The sequence below is a fragment of the Bolinopsis microptera genome, chromosome 9 (genome assembly GCF_026151205.1).
Source record: "Bolinopsis microptera isolate Bmic1 chromosome 9, MBARI_Bmic_1.0, whole genome shotgun sequence".
NCBI lineage: Eukaryota > Metazoa > Ctenophora > Tentaculata > Lobata > Bolinopsidae > Bolinopsis > Bolinopsis microptera.
In genome coordinates, this window is record NC_087080.1 from 1,159,747 (window position 1) to 1,187,281 (window position 27,535).

Here is a 27,535-nt window from a genome sequence, read left to right on the forward strand (position 1 = left end):
TAGGGACCTGAACGGACCTCGCTAATAATATAGAAGAGATTATGAGTTTTTAACGGGTCGGTCCTGTAAAAGGGGTGTTGGTAATATGGGAGTTGGGGTGAAGTTGGGGTGAAGTGCACTTTACACCTCTTATCTGAGGACTCAGTACTCACTCCCCTCCTCACTCTCCCCTCCCTCACTCTCCCCCTCCTCACTCTCTTCCCTCCCTCTAGCTCTATTCTCCCGTCTAGACTTCACTTTTACCGTTAAAAAACCACTTCTTGGAATGATTAACCACCCTTTTCTGTGTATCAATAATGTGAGTGGCTCTGTAGATTTCATTTTCCCCAGCATAATATATTGAATGCGATTGTTTGATTTGAGCTCACAATTACAAGACGGTGGCGGGTGATGTAACAAAGTAACAAACCGTTATTATCATAATATGTAATAAATTGGAGAGTAGCGTGGTCCCCAAACCTAGCTGTGACCTGATGCGTCATTATTACTGGCCAGCAATTCATTTCGCTCCTCCCTATCACCAAGTAATTAAGTAATCATCTGATTAAGTAATTATCGTATAATGAATACTCGCGAGATAACGAACACGCACTGTGGGTATGTTGCTAATATATTATATTACCCCCTTTCAATTCCCACAAAGTTATCACACAATTCTTACTGTAGACAGTGAAGACAGTGTTGGGATCATGTCGAACAAAAGGTCGCTACACATGTTCCAACAGGGCTCGCCGAAAAGACGCAAATCTTCGCAAGTGAGAAATATTCTTACAGTTATTTTAAAAACGCGATGACTTTATGCTTCTAAGATTCAAGACAGCGCTAGCAAATTGAGGTGGAAGATTTTAATAACTTTTAAAGTTTACGTTATCTTATATCATATTCATGTGACTGTGTATTATATAATGTTTATTATCGTAACCCGGCAATGGGTTATGAGCCTTCATCGCCCCCCGCCACCTAGCCTCTGATAAGCTTTTCAAATTGGTTCTTAATGAGTTTACTCAAACAGATTAGGCAAACATTAATTATCTGTTATCGGTTATTCCTAATGTGTTTACTGGTAATGGAACAGTACTTAGAATTAATGTTATCACCCACCTGAAATGATGTAACTAGCACACTAAAGCCACTCGCTTTCAGGGTGACACAAACCACCACAAGTATCCTGACACGAACCCACAGTACACCAACTACCAGCAGCCATACCAGAACAATAACTTTCAATCTACTAATCAGAAGAACGAGGATAGAAAGTTTTATCAAGTTGCCGGAGGAGTAAACTGTAACGATCTACAAGGTGTTTACCAGCCACCCACCAACAACTTCGGCTACAACCCAGGACAGGATATATCTGCTCCGAACCACCGAGTTCCAATACAGAACATGCCAGCTCACACAGTTGGTATCCCTCCCCAGTATTCTGCACAGGGTGGAGGAACTCCCGGTAAAACATACAGTTATAAAGATGATAACCGTTATAATATGGGCAAAACTACAAACCAAACACTCAGCTACAACGGAGCTAACAGTTACCAGTACCCAGACTCCAAACCTCAAGTAATGAACAATCTTCAGAATAGTTCTAGAAGTTCAGAGAATTCTGCACTGTATAATCTGAACCACGTGATCCCGCAACAGTCACGTGATCAACTTGGTCATGTGATCCCTCAACAGTGTAATCCTGTTGCTCCAGGTCAATATCATGGCCCTGAAATTAGGTTTTACAACCATCAGCCTAGTGTTCAGTATCAGCTGTCTGATAATATGCAGACATCTAGATCAAATCTACCCCAGCAGTTTCCGCAGCTTTCACATCAGCAGCTTCCACAGAAAGCCTCTCATAATTCATGGGTAAGTACAAAGCTTGATTAGACCAATTTGGATTTTTAAACCTTATCCGTTTCTAATCTAAGGCCTGACCACATGCATTAAATTTAAAGTTGAATTGTAACTGTGATAACTTTGAATAACGGTACTAAGGGGCTGCTAACTAGACTTGTTTAACATAATGCTGTGTTGTACTGTCTTAGAGATAAAACAAATCTCAGCGCCGCTATGGAGTATGGCCTGATACCGGGCATAAATTTAATCATCAATGGTATGCTAATTATTTAAAAGTTAAAGATAGGATTGGCATGCCTAAGAAATATAATACGGTGTACTTAATTTAAACTAATAAAAGTACCGCTGTGGTTGAGCCTAGCCAGCTATAAAACTTTGTAAGCGTTCGATGTTTTATCGTGGACAGATTGAAATGTTTAACGACAAAATTCGCTTTTAAAAGTCGAGAATGTCATTAATTCCGGAATCCATACCAAATTTCCCATCTTTAACAGTGCACCACTTGAAATGCAACTCGCAAAATTGCATCAGGAAAGGAATAAGCAGGGTTTCTCAAGAATGGAAAATAAGGAATATAATATGCACAGTGCTCCTTTATCAAATACATCCTTTAGAAATACCTTTCTGTTGTGAAGACAGTAAGAAAGCGATTGACAGATGCTTGAAAGGTGTTCTTAGATAGACGAGTGCAAAGTAAACTCAATGATAGACCAGTAACCATGCTGTAACCATGGTAACCAAGGTTACAAGTATGGTCCAGTACGGAGTATATCTGAACTTTTAACTGTTTAAATAGTAAGGAAAGCAAATATCCGTTGAATAATTCATACTGATGTAATCAGTAATGTTGCAGTAAATACTAAATAGGTACTTAAATAGCAATACTTACGTAAATGAACTTATTATAAGTAATAAATTCAAAATCCTGATAATCCTGATAATCTCCATCTCATTTTGACAATTGCAATGACGAGATTATCTTCTCAACCCTTAATACCTCCACAAATAGACACTTTAATTAGGAATGTAGATAAGACACGTTGGTCACATACATGTTGTGGGGCGTTGATTTGGAAAATAATTTATAAAAACTTATTAATAACCCTGGTAACGGCTGTAGGATCCTCTCTCTCCCTTCACCAAGCGTTACCCGCTCGCAGATTAAATCGCAAGGTAATCCCTAAAATGCTGTAATGGTAATATATTCCACATATTTGCATATAATATGTTCATAATATGATATAATATATTCTCACAGGATCCCTCTGTTTCTCATCCCACCCTCGAACATCGCCTCCCGACGACGTGAGTTATTACATAAACCCTCCTTTGACAAATCAAATAGAATATTATTGGTAATTTATCAAGTTGTGTTGTTCGACTATTAAATATTACATAATAAATACGATGTTAAAAATTATCATCTTGTTCCAGAGACGAGCCAAATGTCCAACTCTCAAAAATAAAAACTTTACTCCTTCATTCGAAATTATCCTACGTTTAAATGATTTAAAAGAATGTATAATAAAATGGCGGTAATCGCCGCACGGTAACCCGCGGCCATGAGCTATACCACATGTGGGTAATCTCCCGTGGCGGCCAAGCGGTTTAGGGCTCTGTACTGAGCCTAATTGTCCTGATAAGGGTTGTTACACTTATTTACATGTCATATTCATCATAATCTAATCAATTACCACCGGCTCCTCACGGCTATCTCAATTCAGCTCTGGAAAAACTTAAAATATTAAAAAAGAGATAAAGAAAATTGGGGGCTCATGCACAATATGTTATGGGTCGGTGAGGTCATGGCGTGACGCAGGAGGCAGTACTGGCTGTAGGAGGCAGTACTGGCTGCAGGAGGCAGTACTGGCTGCAGGAGGCAGTACTGGCTGCAGGAGGCAGTACTGGCTGCAGGAGGCAGTACTGGCTGCAGGAGGCAGTACTGGCTGCAGGAGGCAGTACTGGCTGCAGGAGGCAGTACTGGCTGCAGGAGCCAGTACTGGCTGCAGGAGGCAGTACTGCCTCCTGCAGCCAGCGCCCCATGACCACCATCATAGATCATATTGTCACTTCAAAGCAATACTGATAAGGTAGAGATGATGCTCCTCTTCCGGCCCCACAACAATCAGAGGGTGTAGCTGTCAAGATGTTCAGTAATTATCAGAACAACGGAACTGTCGGACAGTTCCTGATAAGGAGACAGACAATACTTAGTAGCGGGTACAGGGACAGGTACTACAAGGTACCACAAGGTACTACAAGGTACTACAAGGTAATACAAGGTACTACAAGGTACTACAAGGTACTACAAGGTAATACAAGGTACTACAAGGTACTACAATGTACTACAATGTACTACAAGGTACTACAAGGTACTACAATGTACTACAATGTACTACAAGGTACTACAAGGTACTACAAAGTACTACAAGGTACTACAAGGTACTACAAGGTACTACAAGGTACTACAAGGTACTACAAGGTACTACAAGGTACTACAAGGTACTACAAGGTACTACAAGGTACTACAAGGTACTACAAGGTACTACAAGGTACTACAAGGTACTACAAGGTACTACAAGGTACTACAAGGTACTACAAGGTACTACAAGGTACTACAAGGTACTACAAGGTACTACAAGGTACTACAAGGTACTACAAGGTACTGCAAGGTACTACAAGGTACTGCAAGGTACTACAAGGTACTACAAGGTACTACAAGGTACTACAAGGTACTGCAAGGTACTACAAGGTACTACAAGGTACTACAAGGTACTGCAAGGTACTACAAGGTACTACAAGGTACTACAAGGTACTACAAGGTACTTTGATGGTACAAAACCCGTCAACCGGAGAGCCAATAACATGTGTTATTTTGGGGCTCTGCAACTATTCTATATTCTATATTGCACTGTGTTTGGGTAGGGGCTGTAGCAGAAGTGGAATTATTTAGGAAGCTTTCTTTAAGCTTGTTCGGCCTTTCCTAATAAACAATACAACAATTATTGTGCTAAGATAATTTTACTGCTGTGCTAGTGCTAACTGATAGCTACATATCAGTTAAATGAGAACAATTAACTATAGAATGATATCAGATTACCCTCCTGGTTCATTTCATAACGAAATCTAATATATTGCTCTACTTCAATACGATACCGCACAGTGGGCCCACTGTGTACCGTTAGAAATTCCGTTATTGTTTCCGAAAAGAAGTTTGAGAGTTCAGGTGCGGTAATATATATATGAAATTCACACGAAATTAAGTTTTTAACATGTTAGGGCGACCGTTTAAAAATTACAGGATTATAAATATTATAAGTCTCCAAACATGGAACATTCAGCCATACTATACGATATGTACAGTATACAGTATATTAGTATATTACACAGTATTGAGCTACTAAACCCAATATTTCAGAGGCCCATCACTACTAATTCCCACTATTTCAAAGACCCATCACTACTAATTCCCACTTTTTCAGAGACCCATCACTACTAATTCCCACTATTTCAGAGGCTCATCACTACTAATTCCCACTATTTCAGAGACCCATCACTACTAATTCCCACTATTGCAGAGACCCATCACTACTAATTCCCACTATTTCAGAGGCTCATCACTACTAATTCCCACTATTTCAGAGACCCAGGTTTGGGCCCAATAGAGGGCCCTCTCAGATACAACCCTTTACCCACCACTCAGGTTAGTTATATCCGCATTTAATGCGACATTTACACTGAAATTTATTTATTTACCGAGAACCTGGGTTTACTGCGCGATTAAATTGGGACGGTAAACAGTTTAATTGTATTATTAATGATTAATTTTCGTTAAGGTCATACTTAATTAAATTAGAAACAATGTGGTGTTAAAGCTGTAACTTTAATACTAAATGTTTATATTATCAATGCTAGTAGTAACTGTCTACCTTATATTTTTAAGATAATCCGTCTCCACCCTTTAGCTTTATTATCTGTGATTATATTGTATTCCGGAAACAAAGTTTTAAACCTTTAATTTAAAAGCTTTAAAAACCAAATTAATCAGTAAAAATCTAACTCCAAAACCGTTCGTCACATCGATCATTTCAGTACAAGATAGGTCCTGGTGTTCAACAACGTAACGCCTCTAAAAATATCCACGGTGATGGTAAAACCGAAAGCAAAACTGGTGACAAGAGGAAAAGTTCCGGCCCAGATAGTGGCAAACTTAATTCAGGTATGCGACAAGGTCACTCTAAGTCTAGATAACTCACATGACTACGGCATACATTCTCATACATACCACATACATTCTCAGTAGCTCTTATACAAGGTTTAAGTTATTCGGGTGGGTATATTATGATGGCATGTGATGGTATGTCGTTAAAAATGAAAACTTTGTAATCTCTAGCTCTGAAACTTTGACATGAATATGGAATCCGCTACTTTTACAATTATATACGTGACGTGCATTGCCGTATTAACATTGTCCAAAGAAAATTATGAAAATAATTACTTCTCTGCATTGGTTGAGTATTTGTAGCAAGTCCTCCTTATTAGTTGAATAGGCAGATCATCACCTGCAGATCACCACTGTTTCTCAGAGGTAAAGAATAAACACCCTACTCCCTGTGTGTAGTGAGGTGACGTAGCTCAGTACAATACTGTATAATACATTGTACTGTATATAATACATAGTTAAGTACTGTATATAATACATTGTAAAGCACTATAGTTCTCATTAAACACATCCCCTTCACAATATAATAACATTACATAACAAGTACCACATATACACTATAATAACTAAGTAACAAAGGTCCAGGTATATAATATTAAGTTACATGTGTATACCCGTGCTGTAAGTTCGTGACGCCACTTAGCCTCTAACAAAGCTATGATATTTCCACATTTAGAGACCAGGGATAATTTTAGAGGACCGAATTAATTAAATAACCACGTACACTTTACTGGGGTATTGTAATAATGTGCCCTGATGAGTCACAGGATCGTACCATTGGTTACTGGAGAGAACCCCCTCCTTATTGGTGACTGCATTTTAATGAGCTCATTAGGATAATAATTAGGTTTCTGGTCGCAACCGAATGAGATTATGCGTTAGACTTGGGTTTACCAGCAGAATACTGCTACTATCACACAAGCCGGCAGGTGTGAGTTGAAGCAAAGTAATGTAACGAGTACGTGTACCCCCGCAAAAAGAAAATGTTCGTCAAATTCCATTGCTGACTACTCAGGAAATGCCTACTCAGACGGCCGAACTCACAGGGGAAATTGATCTCTCTTATAAAACGCTTCTTTTACGCCTTTTTAGAAATATCCGTACACTCCTAATATATTTGTTATAATCAATGCTGTCCGGTTACAGTCCGGTTACAGTCCGGTTACAGTCCGGTTACAGTCCGGTTACAGTCCGGTTACAGTCCGGTTACAGTCCGGTTACAGTCCGGTTACAGTCCGGTTACAGTCCGGTTACAGTCCGGTTACAGTCCGGTTACAGTCCGGTTACAGTCCGGTTACAGTACAGTTCTCCTGCTGGTTCTTCTGTAACTACTATACTTATTGCTAGGTACTTATACCCGCGGTACTGAATGGGCTCTATAATTTGCCGGTAAAAATCCCCACAATTTCCCCACAATTTGCAGCTAGATTAAGTGCTCCGGCTCCGGCTGTGACGGATGTGACAGTAGTTTTTAGACTGACATTAGATCACACCGAACCGGACTCTGCACTGAGCCGGACACTAAGCCGGCTACTAGACAAGTTGCCAAACTATCAACCCTGCCTGCTGCAGCTGAACAATGCCCATTTGTCAATCAATACTCCCAACATTGTGTTCCAATCAAATAAGGCTTGCCGCAGACGCCCTTTGACTCTCACTCGTTGACATCATCCATTATTCAGGTTGATAGAGGTGTCACAGTTGGGAGATTATTACATTATTCAGTATACATCACTTATCATATTCTTGTGTGATAACACAATTGTACTCTTCTAATTGTATGTAGGTTATAATAAGGGTACAATATGAGGGTCCCAGTGCAGGGTATAAGGGTATAATATGAGGGTCCCAGTGCAGGGTTTAAGGGTACAATATGAGGGTCCCAGTGCAGGGTATAAGGGTACAATATGAGGGTCCCAGTGCAGGGTTTAAGGGTATAATGTGAGGGTCCCAGTGCAGGGTATAAGGGTACAATATGAGGGTCCCAGTGCAGGGTTTAAGGGTATAATGTGAGGGTCCCAGTGTAGGGTATAAGGGTACAATATGAGGGTCCCAGTGCAGGGTATAAGGGTACAATATGAGGGTCCCAGTGCAGGGTATAAGGGTATAATATGAGGGTCCCAGTGCAGGGTATAAGGGTATAATATGAGGGTCCCAGTGCAGGGTATAAGGGTACAATGTGAGGGTCCCAGTGCGGGGTATAAGGGTATAATGTGAGGGTCCCAGTGCTGGGTATAAGGGTATAATATGAGGGTCCCAGTGCAGGGTATAAGGGTACAATATGAGGGTCCCAGTGCAGGGTATAAGGGTATAATGTGAGGGTCCCAGTGCTGGGTATAAGGGTATAATATGAGGGTCCCAGTGCAGGGTATAAGGGTACAATGTGAGGGTCCCAGTGCAGGGTATAAGGGTACAATGTGAGGGTCCCAGTGCGGGGTTTAAGGGTACAATGTGAGGGTCCCAGTGCTGGGTTTAAGGGTACAATATGAGGGTCCCAGTGCGGGGTTTAAGGGTACAATGTGAGGGTCCCAGTGCGGGGTTTAAGGGTACAATATGAGGGTCCCAGTGCAGGGTATAAGGGTACAATATGAGGGTCCCAGTGCAGGGTTTAAGGGTATAATGTGAGGGTCCTAGTGCAGAGTATAAGGGTATAATGTGAGGGTCCCAGTGCAGGGTATAAGGGTATAATGTGAGGGTCCCAGTGCAGGGTATAAGGGTACAATGTGAGGGTCCCAGTGCGGGGTTTAAGGGTACAATGTGAGGGTCCCAGTGCGGGGTTTAAGGGTATAATGTGAGGGTCCCAGTGCGGGGTTTAAGGGTACAATGTGAGGGTCCCAGTGCTGGGTATAAGGGTACAATGTGAGGGTCCCAGTGCTGGGTATAAAGGTACAATGTGAGGGTCCCAGTGCTGGGTATAAGGGTACAATGTGAGGGTCCCAGTGCTGGGTATAAGGGTACAATATGAGGGTCCCAGTGCTGGGTATAAGGGTATAATGTGAGGGTCCCAGTGCTGGGTATAAGGGTACAATGTGAGGGTCCCAGTGCAGGGTTTAAGGGTTCAATATGAGGGTCCCAGTGCAGGGTATAAGGGTACAATGTGAGGGTCCCAGTGCAGGGTTTAAGGGTTCAATATGAGGGTCCCAGTGCAGGGTTTAAGGGTTCAATATGAGGGTCCCAGTGCAGGGTTTAAGGGTTCAATATGAGGGTCCCAGTGCAGGGTTTAAGGGTTCAATATGAGGGTCCCAGTGCAGGGTATAAAGGTATAAGGACCGTATAATATGAGGGTCCCAGTGCTGGGTCCAGTATAACGACCATGATAATAACAGACTGAGTGACGTTGCGGGAAGACAATTTGATTTTCATTCAAAGGGTTGTTAGCTCGGGGAATGAGATCATGCAGAGGGAATAGTGCGACAAAACGTGGAGCAGCTTGACAAACGGGCCAGGGCCTGCCACAACTTCAGAATGTTCAGGTTCAATATTACCGCCCTCTGCAGCTCTTAGTGCTACTACTACTTATCTAACTTAGTACCCTATTTGGGGATCTGCATTCTAAATCTGTGGAATTTAAAGAGTTATTAGACGGCTAAACAATCCAATAATACTACTAATATTAAATATACTTTTACGTTCAGTGTTCCCTCACTCTTCATACTAATGATAACTTTTCTTAGTGTCAAGTAAATTGTTTTCAAATAGATTTACAGATATGTAATTGTTATTTGTAGTGGGGTATGTCAGACTGCTGAGAGAAGAGACCACCTTGCCTAGTACTTGTCTAGTCCAGATGTCGTCTCTGTCTTGCGGTCCATCTATTTGACGGATTCTCAGAATATTAATTATCAGACAAGCTTTAGTAGCGATTACACTGATTGCAGGATCAGAAGTGATGGTATTTATATTGACTGTTAATCATCGGAGTTACAGTCCTAGAATAGGGGGTCCGAAATAGGGGGTCCGAAATAGGGGGTCCGAAATAGGGGGTCCGAAATAGGGGATCCAAAACAGGGGGTCCGAAATAGGGGGTCCGAAATAGGGCGTCCGAAATAGGGGGTCCGAAATAGGGGGTCCGAAATAGGGGATCCAAAACAGGGGGTCCGAAATAGGGGGTCCGAAATAGGGGGTCCGAAATAGGGCGTCCGTAATAGGGGGTCCGAAATAGGGGATCCGAAATAGGGCGTCCGGAATAGGGGGTCCGAAATAGGGTGTCCGAAATCTGACCGAGCTTACACATGGTAAGGGTCTGAGATGAGAGTTATATCTTTATATTTGGGCTAGAGTAAGGGGTGTGATTTGAGAGTCATATTTGGGCTAGAGTAAGGGGTGTGATTTGTGAGTTATATTTGGGCTAGAGTAAGGGGTGTGATTTGTGAGTTATATTTGGGCTAGAGTAAGGGGTGTGATTTGAGAGGCTAAAATCAGGGGTTAGAGTTTGGGAGACATTTCTTTAAGAGACAGTGCAGAGTCTTGGTGCGGCTTTACAATTATTATCATAAAGAGTTTTCTAAACTTATTTATATTATACATACTATATATTGGTGGAGCTGTATTAGAGTCAATACATCATTGTACATGTTTACACGACAACTAAACATTGTTGAAGCCATATTTTTGAGAATCGTTACATTTTGCTGCTGGCACTCTCCAAAGCTTCAAGCTCAATCCGACAACTAACAGTACAGATGTAATGCCCTCAGAGTTACGTGTAATACAGTATTGAAATGTTGTTATATTTAATGTTAACGTTGTCTGTGCGAGCTCTAGCTAGACTTTCTAAGGTGTCAGTTAATTGCAACTAGTTTAATACTAATATAACTTATTATATAATATAACTTATTGTACATATAATATTATATATAAATATGTTATATATATTACATATTCTTTGAGCCGTACGATACACCTTGTTTCCAGTAACCGACAGCTGTTAGATCATAGACGTAGAGGATTATAAAACACCTAAATAAAGAGTCCTTTTTACTCCTAACGCTAACTGCATTAAAACTTACTGTTACGTCATTATTACGTCATTACTGTTACGTCATTATTACGTCATTACTGTTTAGTCACACGGTACATTACGTTACTAACCATTTCATCTCACAGTATTACTTAGAGCCGGTAGGTCCACCATTGATACTAAATTTTACAGCAATATTTATGGAATTTTAGCACAATGATTAATTTGCGCAAAATTTGCGCGACTCTCACAAAAGATTAAACCGTTTGGTAAGAGATCATCTACAATCGGTTTTCCCTTCACAAATCACAAATTCCGTTCGCTTCATTTTCGCGCTCGAAAAAATCGCTGTTACCACCTTTATAAATATTTAAGTCATCCTTCCCGCCATCAAGATGGATGGTTTTAAAAGTAAAAGACGAAACTTTCGAAAAATTCTCACGCCATTTTTATCACATATCTGAAGAATTACAAAAAGTCCATGAACCCCTAATAAATTATAATATATTATAATACCCCCTAATATTCGAGTACCTACTCGCAGTAAAATTAGCGACAAACTTGGTGAATGTAAACATATGTGTTAAAACAAACCCTGACAGGATGACCTCAGTAACAATAGAGGTAATTTTAACTCCTCCTTTAAAGGACCTTGTTATTTTAACACCGTAGGTTATGTAAAGTCGCTATTTTGGTTCTCGTATAACCTGAAACTTAGTTCCCTTCTCTCTGTTCTGGAGCTGTTTAGGGATCCTACTGACTTGCGTTTTACCCTAGAAACTGCTGAGAATGCTGAGAATGAGACATCAAAGGCCCGCAAGTCCGGATAAGGGCTTCTGTTTACTTTCTAAAATTTTAGATCGTAGTAATTCAGGTAGTTTGTTAGAAATAACTACTATTTTAAAATATAAAAAATGTTAATAAACATATTAGTATATTATGAATAGAAAATCTAAATAAATAAACAAATTTCATTGAGCAACCAAACTCAGTATGAAAGCCTTCCCGAATTGTATAACACCGCCGAGGTAGCAAATGGTATTAATGACAATTGTAATTGCTGGTTTATATGTTACGTTGGCAATTGTAATTGTAATTATGATATTAATTGCTGCCTTACATGTATATAATAGTAAAACTATAATGATATACGCTCTACCAATATTTTCATATGTGCATGTGCTGCACATCTATCATCTTCCAACGTGGCGAGCAATAAAAGCTAGAGTTGACATGTGTATTGTGTAGGTGTGCTGCAGTTATCATGCGGCTTACACTCCTTTGTGTCTGTAGAAATGAATTTACAAGGGGCTACGGTGACACCTTATAATTCTCTAATTTAAAAGTTAAACCTTTTCACCGGAAAACTCTTTTAAAATTAAACGTGAGAGAGAGAGAGAAGCCACCGAAGAACAATTGTTTGACAAAACATATTCGCATTTTGTAAGCCAATTGACTTCAGAATATTCAAAAATATTTAACATATATTGTCGCTCTGCCGAGACGCCCTACAACTGTTTTCAGAAGAGTTATTTGTCAGAAAAAATAAATCACAGCCAGTTCACACGCGGGCGATGATAAGCGGGTAGAAAAGAGTATTCACACCAGGACAGAGGAAATTACAAAGGTTATAAAAGGAGCGTGACTAACTGTCTTGTAACCATGACTACTGTAACCATGACTACTGTAACCATGACTACTGTAACCATGACTACTGTAACCATGACTACTGTAACCATGACCACTGTAACCATGACCACTGTAACCATGACTACTGAACCATGACTACTGAACCATGACTACTGTAACCATGACTACTGTAACCATGACCACTGTAACCATGACCACTGTAACCATGACCACTGTAACCATGACTACTGAACCATGACTACTGTAACCATGACTACTGTAACCATGACTACTGTAACCATGACTACTGTAACCATGACTACTGTAACCATGACTACTGTAACCATGACTACTGTAACCATGACCACTGTAACCATGACCACTGTAACCATGACCACTGTAACCATGACCACTGTAACCATGACCACTGTAACCATGACTACTGGAATCATGACTACTGTAACCAAGACTACTGTAACCATGACTACTGTAACCATGACCACTGTAACCATGACCACTGTAACCATGACTACTGAACAATGACTACTGTAACCATGACTACTGTAACCATGACTACTGTAACCATGACTACTGTAACCATGACTACTGTAACCATGACTACTGTAACCATGACTACTGTAACCATGACCACTGTAACCATGACCACTGTAACCATGACCACTGTAACCATGACCACTGGAACCATGACTACTGTAACCATGACTACTGGAATCATGACTACTGTAACCATGACTACTGTAAGCATGACTACTGTAACCATGACCACTGTAACCATGACCACTGTATTCTGTAACCATGACCACTGTAACCATGACCACTGTAACCATGACCACTGTAACCATGACTACTGTAATCATGACTACTGTAACCATGACTACTGTCACCATGACTACTGTAACCATGACTACTGTAACCATGACTACTGTAACCATGACTACTGTAACCATGACTACTGTAACCATGACTACTGTAACCATGACTACTGTAACCATGACTACTGTAACCATGACCACTGTAACCATGACCACTGTAACCATGACTACTGTAACCATGACGACTGTAACCATGACTACTGTAACCATGACCACTGTCTCTACCACACGTACCAGCCTTAAAAACTCATAATTCTGAGTGTTACTTTCCTTTTATCAGAACTCTGGTTTTCTACCGGCAGGCTACCGGCTTTATACCGGCTTTATACCGGCTTTATACCGGCAGGCTGCCGGTCATCTACCCACGTGTCTCATTGTTAGGAAATACACAGGGTTTCCCCGGGGTCACGTTTACCATGCTCAACTTCCAATGAAATGGTAATTTCTTCAGAACGTGTTTAACCACAGTCTTTGCAGTATTTTATTTTACCGAGCAACAGTTTCGTCAGACTCGACAAGTACGATTTGAAGTGTTAGCCCTGAAATTAGAAAATGAGAAGTGAGATGGTTGTAGCTTTGTGAGATTGGTCCAGTCAGATAAGGACTTAAAGTAATGTAACTTATCTAGTTCATCCTTGATTTTTATGTGCGCGACATGGGTGCCAACATTCTTTAGCAAAAATGTTTTAAAATAACGTGAGCAAATATTTTCTTAAATATACTTTTCAATACCTTAAGCTTAGTTAAGCTATTTTGGCTATGTAATGCTATGTTATGCTATGTAATGCTATGTAAGGCTATTTAAGTTGTCTATTTCCCGAAGTTTCGTTAAGCACTGTCAGACTATAATACATGTTACTTACGGAGGTAATACTTGTAAGGCATATCACCGCTGTAAGGCCTCCTGTAAGACACAGCTATGTTTTCAGTCGACCAAAATGTCAAACAGAATTAAAATGATTGAGCACGTATAAGAGTACAGCCTGTATTTACAGTGTAGTGTACAAGTGTACTTACTGTTCCAAGTAGTAGCTACTTTTCAATCTATCATCGATATTCCTAATTATATATTATAACATTATAGCAGCATTTCATCTCACAGCACTACACGCCTCACTTTAAGAGTCTGTGTTTCTTCAAATTTTCAGCGGCATATATAATTTCTCTGTCGTCTTATTAATGGGTTTAACCAAATTGTGAATCCTTAGAAACGTTATATAATATTACCGTGACGTGCACCAGTGCATAAACACATGATAAAATTAGAGGTTAACGCATGCTGGTGTGGCAAGCTCTCTGCGAATGAAGGCTCGAAGCCGTTCAAGCAGACTGCAATGTGACCTAGAATTATCAGAACTGTTCCCAATCCTGCTCTTTTTCTTTAGCGAGAAGTAAAGGCGGTCACTTCTGAGTTCGAAATGTTCTGGAATACTATTATATAGATAATTCTCACAGTGTATACACTAACTATACACTCACTAGATACACTAACTATACACTAACTATACACTAGTTACTATACACTAGTTACTATACACTAACTATACACTAACTATACACTAACTATACACTAGTTACTATACACTAACTATACACTAACTATACACTAACTATACACTAACTATACACTAACTATACAGTGTATAGTTAGCCCGGCAATACGTCTTTCTCTCGCCACTAGTGTAAAACACTTAGATTAATGTGCAGTGAGAAGCAGAGGTTTTAATTAATCCTACCATTTTCAATACTTGGTTTGATTCCCTTGACAGTTGGTAGGATAACCTGGAGATCACATATTTTATCGATCTGTTTTCAGAAAGGACTGTGAGCCACATGAAACCTATTAGCAGGTTAAATGGTGCTGCATTCCATTAAATATATTTATTTTGATGTTCCATAATCAATTGGAGCAGGATTTAGGCCCTGCTTAGGTCGCGGTATGACATGTAGAAACTAGAAAGTTGCAACAGTCGGTGCGATTGGAATGTAGGTGCACCTTGCAATTAAATTTCGATACATAATTTGATGAAAATTATTCATCCATCGCAGTAAAGTGAGACAATGTTTCATGACCGACTGTATTCTGGACTGTGCTGAATCACACCTTCCTTTTGACCTGGTAACTTGGTAATATTTTACCTTTAAACCTGGTAACATAGTGGCCTGTTAAACTAGTGACCTGGTAACCTAGTGACCTGGTAACCTAGTGACCTGGTAACCTAGTGACCTGGTAACCTAGTGGCCTGTTAACCTAGTGACCTGGTCACCTAGTGACCTGGTAACCTAGTGACTTGGTAACCTAGTGACCGGGTAACCTAGTGACCTGGTCACCTAGTGACCTGGTAACCTAGTGACCTGGTAACCTAGTGACTTGGTAACCTAGTGACCTGGTAACCTAGTGACCTGGTAACCTAGTGACCTGGTAACCTTAATATTATGTTCTCTTATAACCAGAATCTAGGATGACGAGGAGTGATTTCCAGTGACATGTAATTCTGTGCGCTATAATAAAGGGTTGGACCGACCGTGAGAAGTTTGGTGATATTCATTTTGAAAGTTTACAACACGTCGTGTATAATGTATATATAATGTATATAATATATAGTATAGGCGTAATAATATTAATATATGGGAATTATCGTTGAATGGCAAATTAAAATGGATTGCGTAACTCCATCCAATTTTACTCAATTATTAACAAATAAAAGATAAGAACCCAGTAAATACACCATCCCCATGATGTAACATATGAAATGTAATTATGAAATGTAATTTAGAAATATGATAAATGAGGGCAGAAGTACGGTACAGTAAGTACCGTACTACTGCCCTACTACAGTATAACAGTACCGTTATAGGGATCAGTGAAACTTCACACTTTGTCTCTAATTTATTCCGACGTCTAAAATACGGGAAGATTTTCCGTCACTACTCTTTAGTCAGTAGATAATACATCTCCTGTGGTCAACAGGTTACAGCATCGTAGTTAGTTCCGGAGATCAATGTCTTAAAATAGAGCGGCGTGTAGTTTATTTAAAGATTTTATTTAAAGAATCATGGATATGATATCGTGTTGATGTTGACATGAGGGAAGCCTAGATGAGGGAAGATGACAACAAAACCTTGCAACTTATCCGAGTTAAAAATAAAGAGACAGCTAGCAGGCATTACCGCAGTACCGCACCCATAACCTTATTAACCATTAACCACCCTGAAATCTACTGTAATCATGTGCAACTAATTAATGAATTTGACCGACTGAAAACTACGTCGTTTAGCTATACTAAAGGATCAGGTATAATATTATACATAATAATAAACATAAACACGGGTTGCAATCCCGGCTATTCTGACTCACCAACTAATCTATTTATAGATTATAAACCACCTCTCTCACCAGTAATTATTAATTATTACTCACCAGTAATTATTAATTATTACTCACCAGTAATTACTGATTATTACTCACCAGTAATTATTAATTATTACTCACCAGTAATTATTACAGGGAAGAAGAGGATAGTGACCTGCAATATCTCCGCCCTACTGCACTGGAGTAAACTAAAGTACAGTACTCAGTTCATGTTCGAGCTCTTCGTCTCTCTCAGCTCTGTGGTACGTGTGTTTGTATGTTTGTTTGTGTGTCTCTACTCTGTGGTACGTGTGTTTGTATGTCTGTTTGTGTGTCTCTACTCTGTGGTACGTGTGTTCGTATGTCTGTTTGTTTGTCTCAACTCCACACTCCACAGCACAGTACGCGCGGCTGTAAGTGTCTGTTTGTGCACATTTAGAGCCATTATAATTGCTACCACATTATAATTGCTACTACATTATAATTGCTACCACAATTACTCAGCATTGAAACTATAACTCGTCACAAGGATGATCAGTGGATTATCACAGTTTAAATACCCATTGTCTTCTTAAACTTTTTCCTCCAATCTAATTGATTATTAGATTTTTTTTCTTGAATATCTCACATATTTAATCCTACATTTTATGCCCCTCAATTACTCCCAGACTTAACATACCATTGTTCTGCGCTAGTTCATCTGTCTGTCAAACTCTTGTAAATTTGTCAGTACTCAAGTACTGTACTGTAGGTTACCTAGTAACCTGACAAGTAACCTGGTAACCTTGTAACCTAGCAACCAGATAAATTAATTTGTCAAACTATTTTCCTGTAAATTTGTCACTACTCAGTAGTACTGTAGAAAGGTAGGTCTGTAAAACTGAACTCGTAACTCAATCAGGTGCCCTGGTAAACAACATAATATATTATAAATAAATACTTACAAGTAATGAACTTTACATTACGGACTAATACACATATTAATTTAGTTTCATTAATATTAAATGTTGTAAAGTTAAGAGTGTTACAGCCCCGTCTCCAGGAACGTCTGGGTTTATTATTCCGGGACTTGTAAATAAGAGCATTCAGTGCTGCTGTCTATATCACAGCATAATACCGGGGGATTAAATTGTCCGCTAGAATAAGGGTCACGTTATTATGCACACAGTATGGGGAGTAAAATGGTAGCCCAACACCCTTGGTATAAATATGCGCATATTTTACATTCTAATTAGTGTTTTATGTACGTTCTAAGTCTGTCTGTACCGTGTAAATTTCACTATATAATAATAATAAATTTGCAGATCTAATGTATTTAGTGTGTATTTCCAGCTAAACCTAACACCTTACTTAGGAGTGCTCTTTATTCGAAGCTAAGCAACCGGTGACCTGGTTGCTTAGTAACGTAGTAACGTAGTAACCTGGTAACCTGGTATTTAGTAACGTAGTAACCTGGTAACCTGGTAACCTGGTAACTTAGTAACCTAGTTACCTGGTAACCTGGCCTGGTAACCTAGTAACCTGGCCTGGTAACCTGGTAACCTAGTAACCTGGCCTGGTAACCTAGTAACCTAATAACCTAGTAGCCTAGTAACCTAGTATTTAGTAACCTAGTAACCTAGTAGTAACCTGCTAGGAAACGTGGTAACCTACTAAGCAACCTGGTGACCTGGTACGGTAACCTGGTAACCTAGTAACCTGCTAGGAAACGTGGTAATTTACTAAGAAACCTGGTAACCTTGGCCGTGTAACCTTGTAATTTAAGCTGTGCGTGATCTGATTTTAGTGTACGTGATCAATACTGCAATTAACACTGTGTTGTGTGGTTAATGGTTATGTGGCATGTAGTTATAGGTAGTAGCTAGGGGGAAGTGGTTAAGAACGGTCAGTACTTCTCACTAACAGTAACCTAGTAACCTAGTAACCTAGTTATAGGTAGTAGCTAGGGGGAAGTGGTTAAGAACGGTCAGTACTTCTCACTAACAGTAACCTAGTAACCTAGTAACCTAGTAACCTAGTAACCTAGTAACCTAGTAACCTAGTAACCTAGTAACCTAGTAACCTAGTAACCTAGTAACCTAGTTATAGGTAGTAGCTAGGGGGAAAATAGAAAGTGGTTAAGAACGGTCAGTACTTCTCACTAACAGTATTCTAAAGAATATTTACTCCGATCTGATGATGGGATGGTGAAGGTTGTTGAAAACCTGCTCTTTTTACCAGGCTTTTTGTACCCAGTAAGTTTAGTCAGAGAACAAGGAATATTTATTAGCCTTCTATATTTACTATACATATTTTAAAATAGGCATTAGGCAATAGGCATTAACGGTTCTTATTTTTAAGCCAAATTTCAAATGTATAAACGAGTTTAAAGCTGTAAAAGAGTGCTTCTAAAACTTAAGATTACCCCTAAAATTGCAATATCAGTAAATAAAAGCTATGCAAAATAATTGATACCTTTCTGTGATCGTGTAAATTGAAGTAAGGCGCCGTTTATAGCACAGTAAGTAGACATGTATCACATCTTTAGCTGGGATACCATGTATAAAATGTGTGGAGAAAAACGTGACTGCAGTTAAAAAGTTGATTTAAGTTAAAAGTCGGTACCTACACTTTTGAGGGACAAAGCGTAGCTGTATGAGTTGTAATCAGTAAGAATTAAATATGTTTAATTTGTACCAGCTGTTTTAACACAGTGATAAGGGACTAATTAAGTTGCTGTTCATGTAATTATGTGATCACCAGAGTAACCCGTGTCTACGGCCGTGACTTCGCTGTCGCAGTTGAAATGCAAAAGTATAAACCCGTCTATTATATTCGAAAACATGCATTACATTTTCGTATGAAGTTACTCAGTCCAAACAGACCACAATTTAATTCTGAGTGCCCCTCACGTATCTAATAGTAATACTTGGGAATCTGGAGGTCTACTGCCAAATTACCTAATTATATAGCAAATCTGTTATGGGAGAGAGAGCGAGAGCGAGAAAGAGGGAGAGTACTTGAGACACTTAAGTATTATATTTGGGTCACAAAATGATCAATTAAACTACTTACAACCGGCCGATGTAAAAAACCTTAATTTTTTGGCTTACACACATCTTGAGATTATTAGTATTGATAAGCTTGATTATTAGTATTGATAAGATCCAGTGTCAGGTTGAGAAGTGGACCTTGAAAAGAATTATTTTCTTTAGAAGAGATGCATGGCAAAATACCGTCTTGAAGATGAGAGAATGAGATGGTAAAATAAGTAAGGAGAGATGAATTGAGCAAAACATCATCGCCAAACTTCCTTTAAATCCAAATTATTGTACGAAAATTGTTTCTTATCGATTGTTCATGTACTGGACTATAGATAAGATGCTTAAGACAAGCTCTGTTGTTACATAACATGTTGTTGCATAACATGTGTTATGTATGTATATTGTATATTGTATGTATGTATGTACATGTGACAACATAACTGTTGTTACATAACATGTGATCAATATCCTCAGATTTCATTGGTTTTTTCAACTGCCAGATACGTAATATTGTTTTATGTTTATAAATACGGTTATAAACATGACTTGTAACAATCGCCCTTAAAACAGTAAACAGTAAACTGTAATGATTTGTGCTTGCCTCCCTGAGACACTTATCAATAATGCGTATTATACTACTATTACTGTTGTAATTTTATGAGCGCTACAAATCACCCAGTATAAATTACTAAATAAAGCTTTTAGCTGACAAGCTGACAGTTGCTGAAGGAATATTTGATAGGTTTATTATTATATATATTATATAATTGATAGGTTTCATGCGGGTTACACCCACATGTTCACCCCCTAATTTAGATTGTTACATCACTGTAAATTAACGTTAAGTCACAGCTTTATTCAAGTTCCCATCTTTGAAGGAGATTACCCGACAATCGCGTGACTCCTTTATAAAATACTTCTATGTACTCATGTTTATAATATATTAGAATTAGAATTAGAATTAAATCCTCTGGTTGTGTGTTTTTACATGATGCCTTATAAGGCGGTTATTCGGGAGAGACTCTCCAAATAAGGAGCTTATAAACACCTTATAAACACCTCCGGGAGCAGTTATATGTTATAAACTTGGCACTTAGTCTGTTGGCCAGGTAACACACATAATGTGTGTTACCTGGGCACTGCTCACTTGTTCTCACCCAGAAATTGTCAGAATCACGTGAATATTACCTTGCCTTTAAATTCTTGCTTCTTTTTTTTCAAATTTGCCAGTTTTTAGGATCAAAGGTTGTAGTGTTGTTACAGTCGATCAACAATGAAGATGCAGCATAAAGTTCACCCTTCAACTCACCTAAACATGCACATAAATCTAACTTATCGCGAGGTCATAAAAATGTGCAATAATAAAAATGTGCAATAATTTTAACACGATTATTTATACACAGTGACGTCATCCACAGCGCAGAGTACATGATATACACATAATATACTAATATACACATAATATCATTCAGGAGCGGAGAAGTGATGTAAGCTATAAGTTAGAGTTGAGAGACAATGAGAAAAACAGACTGAACGCTGATTACTACCTGTCTAGTACTGCACAACCTGAGCTTATGAACGGGAAATACTACCGTGTTATTGGTTAGTTTACTCCTAATACTACCGTGTTATTGGTTAGTTTACTCCTAATACTACCGTGTTATTGGTTAGTTTACCTTTAATACTACCGTGTTATTGGTTAGTTTACTTTTAATACTACCGTGTTATTGGTTAGTTTACTCCTAATACTACCGTGTTATTGGTTAGTTTACTTTTAATACTACCGTGTTATTGGTTAGTTTACTCCTAATACTACCGTGTTATTGGTTAGTTTACTCTTAATACTACCGTGTTATTGGTTAGTTTACTCCTAATACTACCGTGTTATTGGTTAGTTTACTCTTAATACTACCGTGTTATTGGTTAGTTTACTCCTATTACTACCGTGTTATTGGTTAGTTTACTCTTACTTACTACCGTGTTATTGGTTAGTTTACTTTTAATACTACCGTGTTATTGGTTAGTTTACTCCTAATACTACCGTGTTATTGGTTAGTTTACTCTTAATACTACCGTGTTATTGGTTAGTTTACTTTTAATACTACCGTGTTATTGGTTAGTTTACTCTTAATACTACCGTGTTATTGGTTAGTTTACTCCTAATACTACCGTGTTATTGGTTAGTTTACTCCTAATACTACCGTGTTATTGGTTAGTTTACTCCTAATACTACCGTGTTATTGGTTAGTTTACTTTTAATACTACCGTGTTATTGGTTAGTTTACTCTTAATACTACCGTGTTATTGGTTAGTTTACTCCTAATACTACCGTGTTATTGGTTAGTTTACTTTTAATACTACCGTGTTATTGGTTAGTTTACTTTTAATACTACCGTGTTATTGGTTAGTTTACTTTTAATACTACCGTGTTATTGGTTAGTTTACTCCTAATACTACCGTGTTATTGGTTAGTTTACTCCTAATACTACCGTGTTATTGGTTAGTTTACTCCTAATACTACTGTGTTATTGGTTAGTTTACTTTTAATACTACCGTGTTATTGGTTAGTTTACTCCTAATACTACCGTGTTATTGGTTAGTTTACTCCTAATACTACCGTGTTATTGGTTAGTTTACTTTTAATACTACCGTGTTATTGGTTAGTTTACTCCTAATACTACCGTGTTATTGGTTAGTTTACTCCTAATACTACCGTGTTATTGGTTAGTTTACCTTTAATACTACCGTGTTATTGGTTAGTTTACTTTTAATACTACCGTGTTATTGGTTAGTTTACTCCTAATACTACCGTGTTATTGGTTAGTTTACTTTTAATACTACCGTGTTATTGGTTAGTTTACTTTTAATACTACCGTGTTATTGGTTAGTTTACTCCTAATACTACCGTGTTATTGGTTAGTTTACTTTTAATACTACCGTGTTATTGGTTAGTTTACTCCTAATACTACCGTGTTATTGGTTAGTTTACTCCTAATACTACCGTGTTATTGGTTAGTTTACTTTTAATACTACCGTGTTATTGGTTAGTTTACTCCTAATACTACCGTGTTATTGGTTAGTTTACTTTTAATACTACCGTGTTATTGGTTAGTTTACTCCTAATACTACCGTGTTATTGGTTAGTTTACTTTTAATACTACCGTGTTATTGGTTAGTTTACTTTTAATACTACCGTGTTATTGGTTAGTTTACTTTTAATACTACCGTGTTATTGGTTAGTTTACTCCTAATACTACCGTGTTATTGGTTAGTTTACTCCTAATACTACCGTGTTATTGGTTAGTTTACTTTTAATACTACCGTGTTATTGGTTAGTTTACTCTTAATACTACCGTGTTATTGGTTAGTTTACTTTTAATACTACCGTGTTATTGGTTAGTTTACTTTTAATACTACCGTGTTATTGGTTAGTTTACTTTTAATACTACCGTGTTATTGGTTAGTTTACTTTTAATACTACCGTGTTATTGGTTAGTTTACTTTTAATACTACCGTGTTATTGGTTAGTTTACTTTTAATACTACCGTGTTATTGGTTAGTTTACTTTTAATACTACCGTGTTATTGGTTAGTTTACTCCTAATACTACCGTGTTATTGGTTAGTTTACTTTTAATACTACCGTGTTATTGGTTAGTTTACTCCTAATACTACCGTGTTATTGGTTAGTTTACTTTTAATACTACCGTGTTATTGGTTAGTTTACTCTTAATACTACCGTGTTATTGGTTAGTTTACTCTTACTTACTACCGTGTTATTGGTTAGTTTACTCCTAATACTACCGTGTTATTGGTTAGTTTACTTTTAATACTACCGTGTTATTGGTTAGTTTACTTCTAATACTACCGTGTTATTGGTTAGTTTACTCCTAATACTACCGTGTTATTGGTTAGTTTACTCCTAATACTACCGTGTTATTGGTTAGTTTACTCCTAATACTACCGTGTTATTGGTTAGTTTACTCTTAATACTACCGTGTTATTGGTTAGTTTACTTTTAATACTACCGTGTTATTGGTTAGTTTACTTTTATTTAGTTGATTATTTGTCTCGTTTACAATTCCTGTTTTTAACGGAATTCTGGTGTCGGAATGCCGCTAATTTCATACTTTTTGTTTTTTTTTGGGTTTCCGATAAGAAACTGTTGTGAACGGAATTCCGTCATGTATTCACTGTGGGACTGATAGCTGAAACACTATAAAATAGCTTAATTATATAATAATAATAATAAAATAATTTACAGATACCCAAACTAGCTATACCTACACGCAATATTAATAGTAGAGTGTTAGTACAGGGTGTTCAACCTATTAATCGTGTTTTAGCTTCTTCAGCCAGATATTAAACCTCAGCTTTATGCTTTTCTTTATTATTAACATAATTAACATGATTAGTTCCCTCGACTCTTCATTAAAAACTTGCCAAAATAACATTCATCTACAAAACTTTAGCTTATAGAATTCTTTCTTCTTATATAAACTAAAACTTAGAACTGTTTAAGAGCTCTCAGAGGAAGTTTGTTCCAGTAACACTACATCTGTAATTTAATAGATCCTCTCGTACTTGATTATCTATACATTGGCCCAGATTACGCTATAACTCTCGTTAAGACATGTTTACAAGAGGCACCACCTTCTATTCTTTCTTTGTAACATTACTTGGGGAATGGGGACCGTACTTGATAAACGTTATTCCAGATATAATCTCATCAAGATTAGAACAGGATATGGTAGGCACTAGGTAGGTGGATAAAACACAATTACTCCCACACTTTTGGGGCGCCTACTTACATAACCTTACAGAATATAATTTCCTAAATCCGGTCATGCCTCATACTCTGATTATTATCAGGTATTCCGCGCGACAAAAGGCCGCATTTCAACCCTGTCTCATTATGCCTTATTTTATATGCACTATTTTTTATAAACGTGTGAACTATTGTTAGGACCATGCACAATGTGACAGTTTGCAGGTGAGCATAGTTTGGAATAATGGTTACGTGGAACAAACAAACAATGGGAATATGTTACTGTAAAAAGAGAGAGATTTCTTGGTTTGGTTACGGAAAGTTGTATTGAAAAGAGGTTAAACTGCATTAAAACGACTAGTTTTAAATGTTATCTATTTGTACTGACTGAGTTAATTTTCTTCAGGTAAAATGACGAATAATACGTTTCACTGTTTTAAACTGAAAGAAGTACCGTACATGGAAACAACAAACGCAAACAGTCTAATAAAACAAAGCGAAATTGCGATGAGTAAGCTAATATTGCAGATAAATGAAAATTAATTAACATTATTAGGGTTTCAGACATCAATTAGATGTTTTAAGAGAGTTCAGAGTTATTTATGTTAGATATTATAGATGTTCACGAAAAAGAATATTCTCAGCTATTTTTAATTATAATTTCAAATGACCGGTTTCTACAGATAAGAGAAGAATTTGTTCTACTCAATACATTGTTTTTGTAACGTTTATTTTACAAATTGTTAACATTAATAATCTGTTTAAAACCATTGTTGCTATGATTTATTTATATGATTTCGATATTTCGTTTTAATTTTGCAATTTTTGAGTTAAATTTTTGATAATTGTTGAGTTAATTATCGTTCGATAGCTTTGTGTAATGATGTTTTGTATATTTCAAGCTGCTTGAAGGCACGAGTTATAACAAGCTTAGTCAATCTTTCACTTTTCTCTGATTTACGAAAAATTGTCTCATTAACTCGGTTACTTCATCTGTAATGCACCAATTATAAGATTTTTTCGATAAAACATATTAGAATTTTGGAGGATAGATTTCCGTCTGTCAATTGAAATCTTAAGATGAAATAAGAGCGATGACATTGCAACTTGACGTAGCGCGCGAAGTCTCTTGCGCAGTAGAAACTTTTTAGCATCATCAGTTACTGTAACAAAAACTTCATTAGTAAATTAATTAAATGTAGTTTCATCGATACTTAATACTCACTGAGCTTGAAATAAAGTACAAGGTTTACACGAATTTCATAATAAATTTCAATTGTTTTTATTAAATCCTTTCCTTGCAAATATTTACCATACTTTTTGACAATTCAAAACTTATTCTACAAAACTGAAAACAGCGGAGTTCGATTAAAAAAGTATAGTAGCGGCAGTCTGCATTTTTAAGTTAATTTATCCGATTGCGACCTTTCATTCTGTGAATCGTCTATAATTCCACTTTGTCAATAATGGGATCGTACTTGGTTGGTTCCACAAATACCTTGCATTTCGTGCATTCCTGAATAATTGGTAAGTCAAAGAATCACAGTGGCGAAATAGCGATCTTAAACAGGGATATTTCTCCAAGAATAAGTAATGAGTGTTTATTTAGCGGCATGCTAAAACGTCATGATATGCATCGGAATTTTAATTCCTCGTCACAGGAAGTTCCGTCAATGTAACACGTACCCAACTTGCCTGATGAAATCATCAAGCAATAGTCTAGACTCGACTCATCTTTCAAAATTTTAACTTTAAAAGTAAACTGGAAACACCAACTAAATTATCACGACCGAAATTATCGCAAGTAAGGTAAGGGCCGTTTGTCTGATGAAAACTGCTTTTATTTGAAGGGTCACGTTATACATCAGGCCTTCTTTATGCTTTTAGCACGCGAGTACACATTACCCCATTAGAAAGCTGTCTTCGAGCAATACTGCAGATGCAGGTAGGTACAATGGGTACATTTCAAAGTTACGTGACGTCATGTGCAATGCTGATTTTGTTTTTACTGAAAGAATCAAGAATGAATTTTTAAAACAAAAGTTTTACTTATAGATAGTATAAGGAGCTATTGGAGTTAGACTTAAAATATAATATAGATGCATAACCTATGTAATAATAATATTTTATCATCCCACATGACAATTTACCCTAATCACTACCTGTCACCATATCAGGCTTGTCCAATTTAAGTAACACAGAAATTCTATTTAAACATTGTCTGATTGTCTCGATGTATCACAGATTCAAATGACACTCTGTCAACTGTCAAGTCTACTTAGAGCGATATGTATATTATGTTCAGTATTCAGTAATCACATACCTTAATTTCCAAAAATTTGGGCGACAAAAAATTTGAGCGGGCCTCTCGCCCAAAGTTTTTGCAGACCAAATTAATTGCATAAATCTTTTCCGTCTGCTAAATTTTTTGCTAACCAAACTTTTGGCATTTGGCCTGTGGCCCTGAAATCTATAGAAAGATGGCTTTTTCTTCATATCCAAGTGAAATAATATTTGAAATTTTAGTTTTCTAATCTGTCATTCATGGCTTGACCAAGTAAAAAGGCTTATATTTTAAATATATTTAAATGAATAGAAATAACTGGAATAGCTAACAGCTACTAATAAAACAAATGGCTAGAGGTACGGATAGCTAGAGATTTAAACAAGATCTGCAACTGGATTATCATCCACCGTAAAGTCTGATCTACAAGCATCAGTTATACCCGACTTCTCAAAGCCTTTTCCTTATGTCATCTGGCCTCCCTTTTAAATATACAAAAAGTTCGTTGATCCAACGAGCGTGTACTTCACGGATCACTGTCAAGCGGGTATCAATTTAACA

General features: G+C 37.6%; 2 protein-coding genes across 2 annotated transcripts in view; one reads left to right on the forward strand and one right to left on the reverse strand.

The window, feature by feature from the left end:
• LOC134820326 (ATP-binding cassette sub-family F member 1-like) overlaps positions 1–27,535 on the reverse strand; it is a 94,772-nt gene that overhangs the window by 41,800 nt on the left and 25,437 nt on the right. The gene's annotated exons all lie outside the window — the stretch shown is intronic.
• Positions 671–25,623, forward strand: LOC134820327 (uncharacterized). The gene is made up of 8 exons (XM_063830567.1): positions 671–755; positions 1,144–1,854; positions 3,104–3,150; positions 5,488–5,548; positions 5,938–6,064; positions 17,058–17,164; positions 21,397–21,526; positions 25,097–25,623. The coding sequence occupies exons 1-8, from the start codon at positions 690–692 to the stop codon at positions 25,231–25,233; spliced, it is 1,386 nt and encodes a 461-aa protein (XP_063686637.1). The 5' UTR covers positions 671–689; the 3' UTR covers positions 25,234–25,623.

Excerpts from the sequence above, each read along its gene's own strand:
- LOC134820327 (XM_063830567.1), top strand. The coding sequence starts at position 690 with ATGTCGAACAAAAGGTCGCTACACATGTTCCAACAGGGCTCGCCGAAA. Across the intron at positions 756-1,143 it reads AAAGACGCAAATCTTCGCAA|GGTGACACAAACCACCACAA; the intron begins GTGAGAAATATT and ends ACTCGCTTTCAG. Across the intron at positions 17,165-21,396 it reads TCGTCTCTCTCAGCTCTGTG|GAGCGGAGAAGTGATGTAAG; the intron begins GTACGTGTGTTT and ends AATATCATTCAG.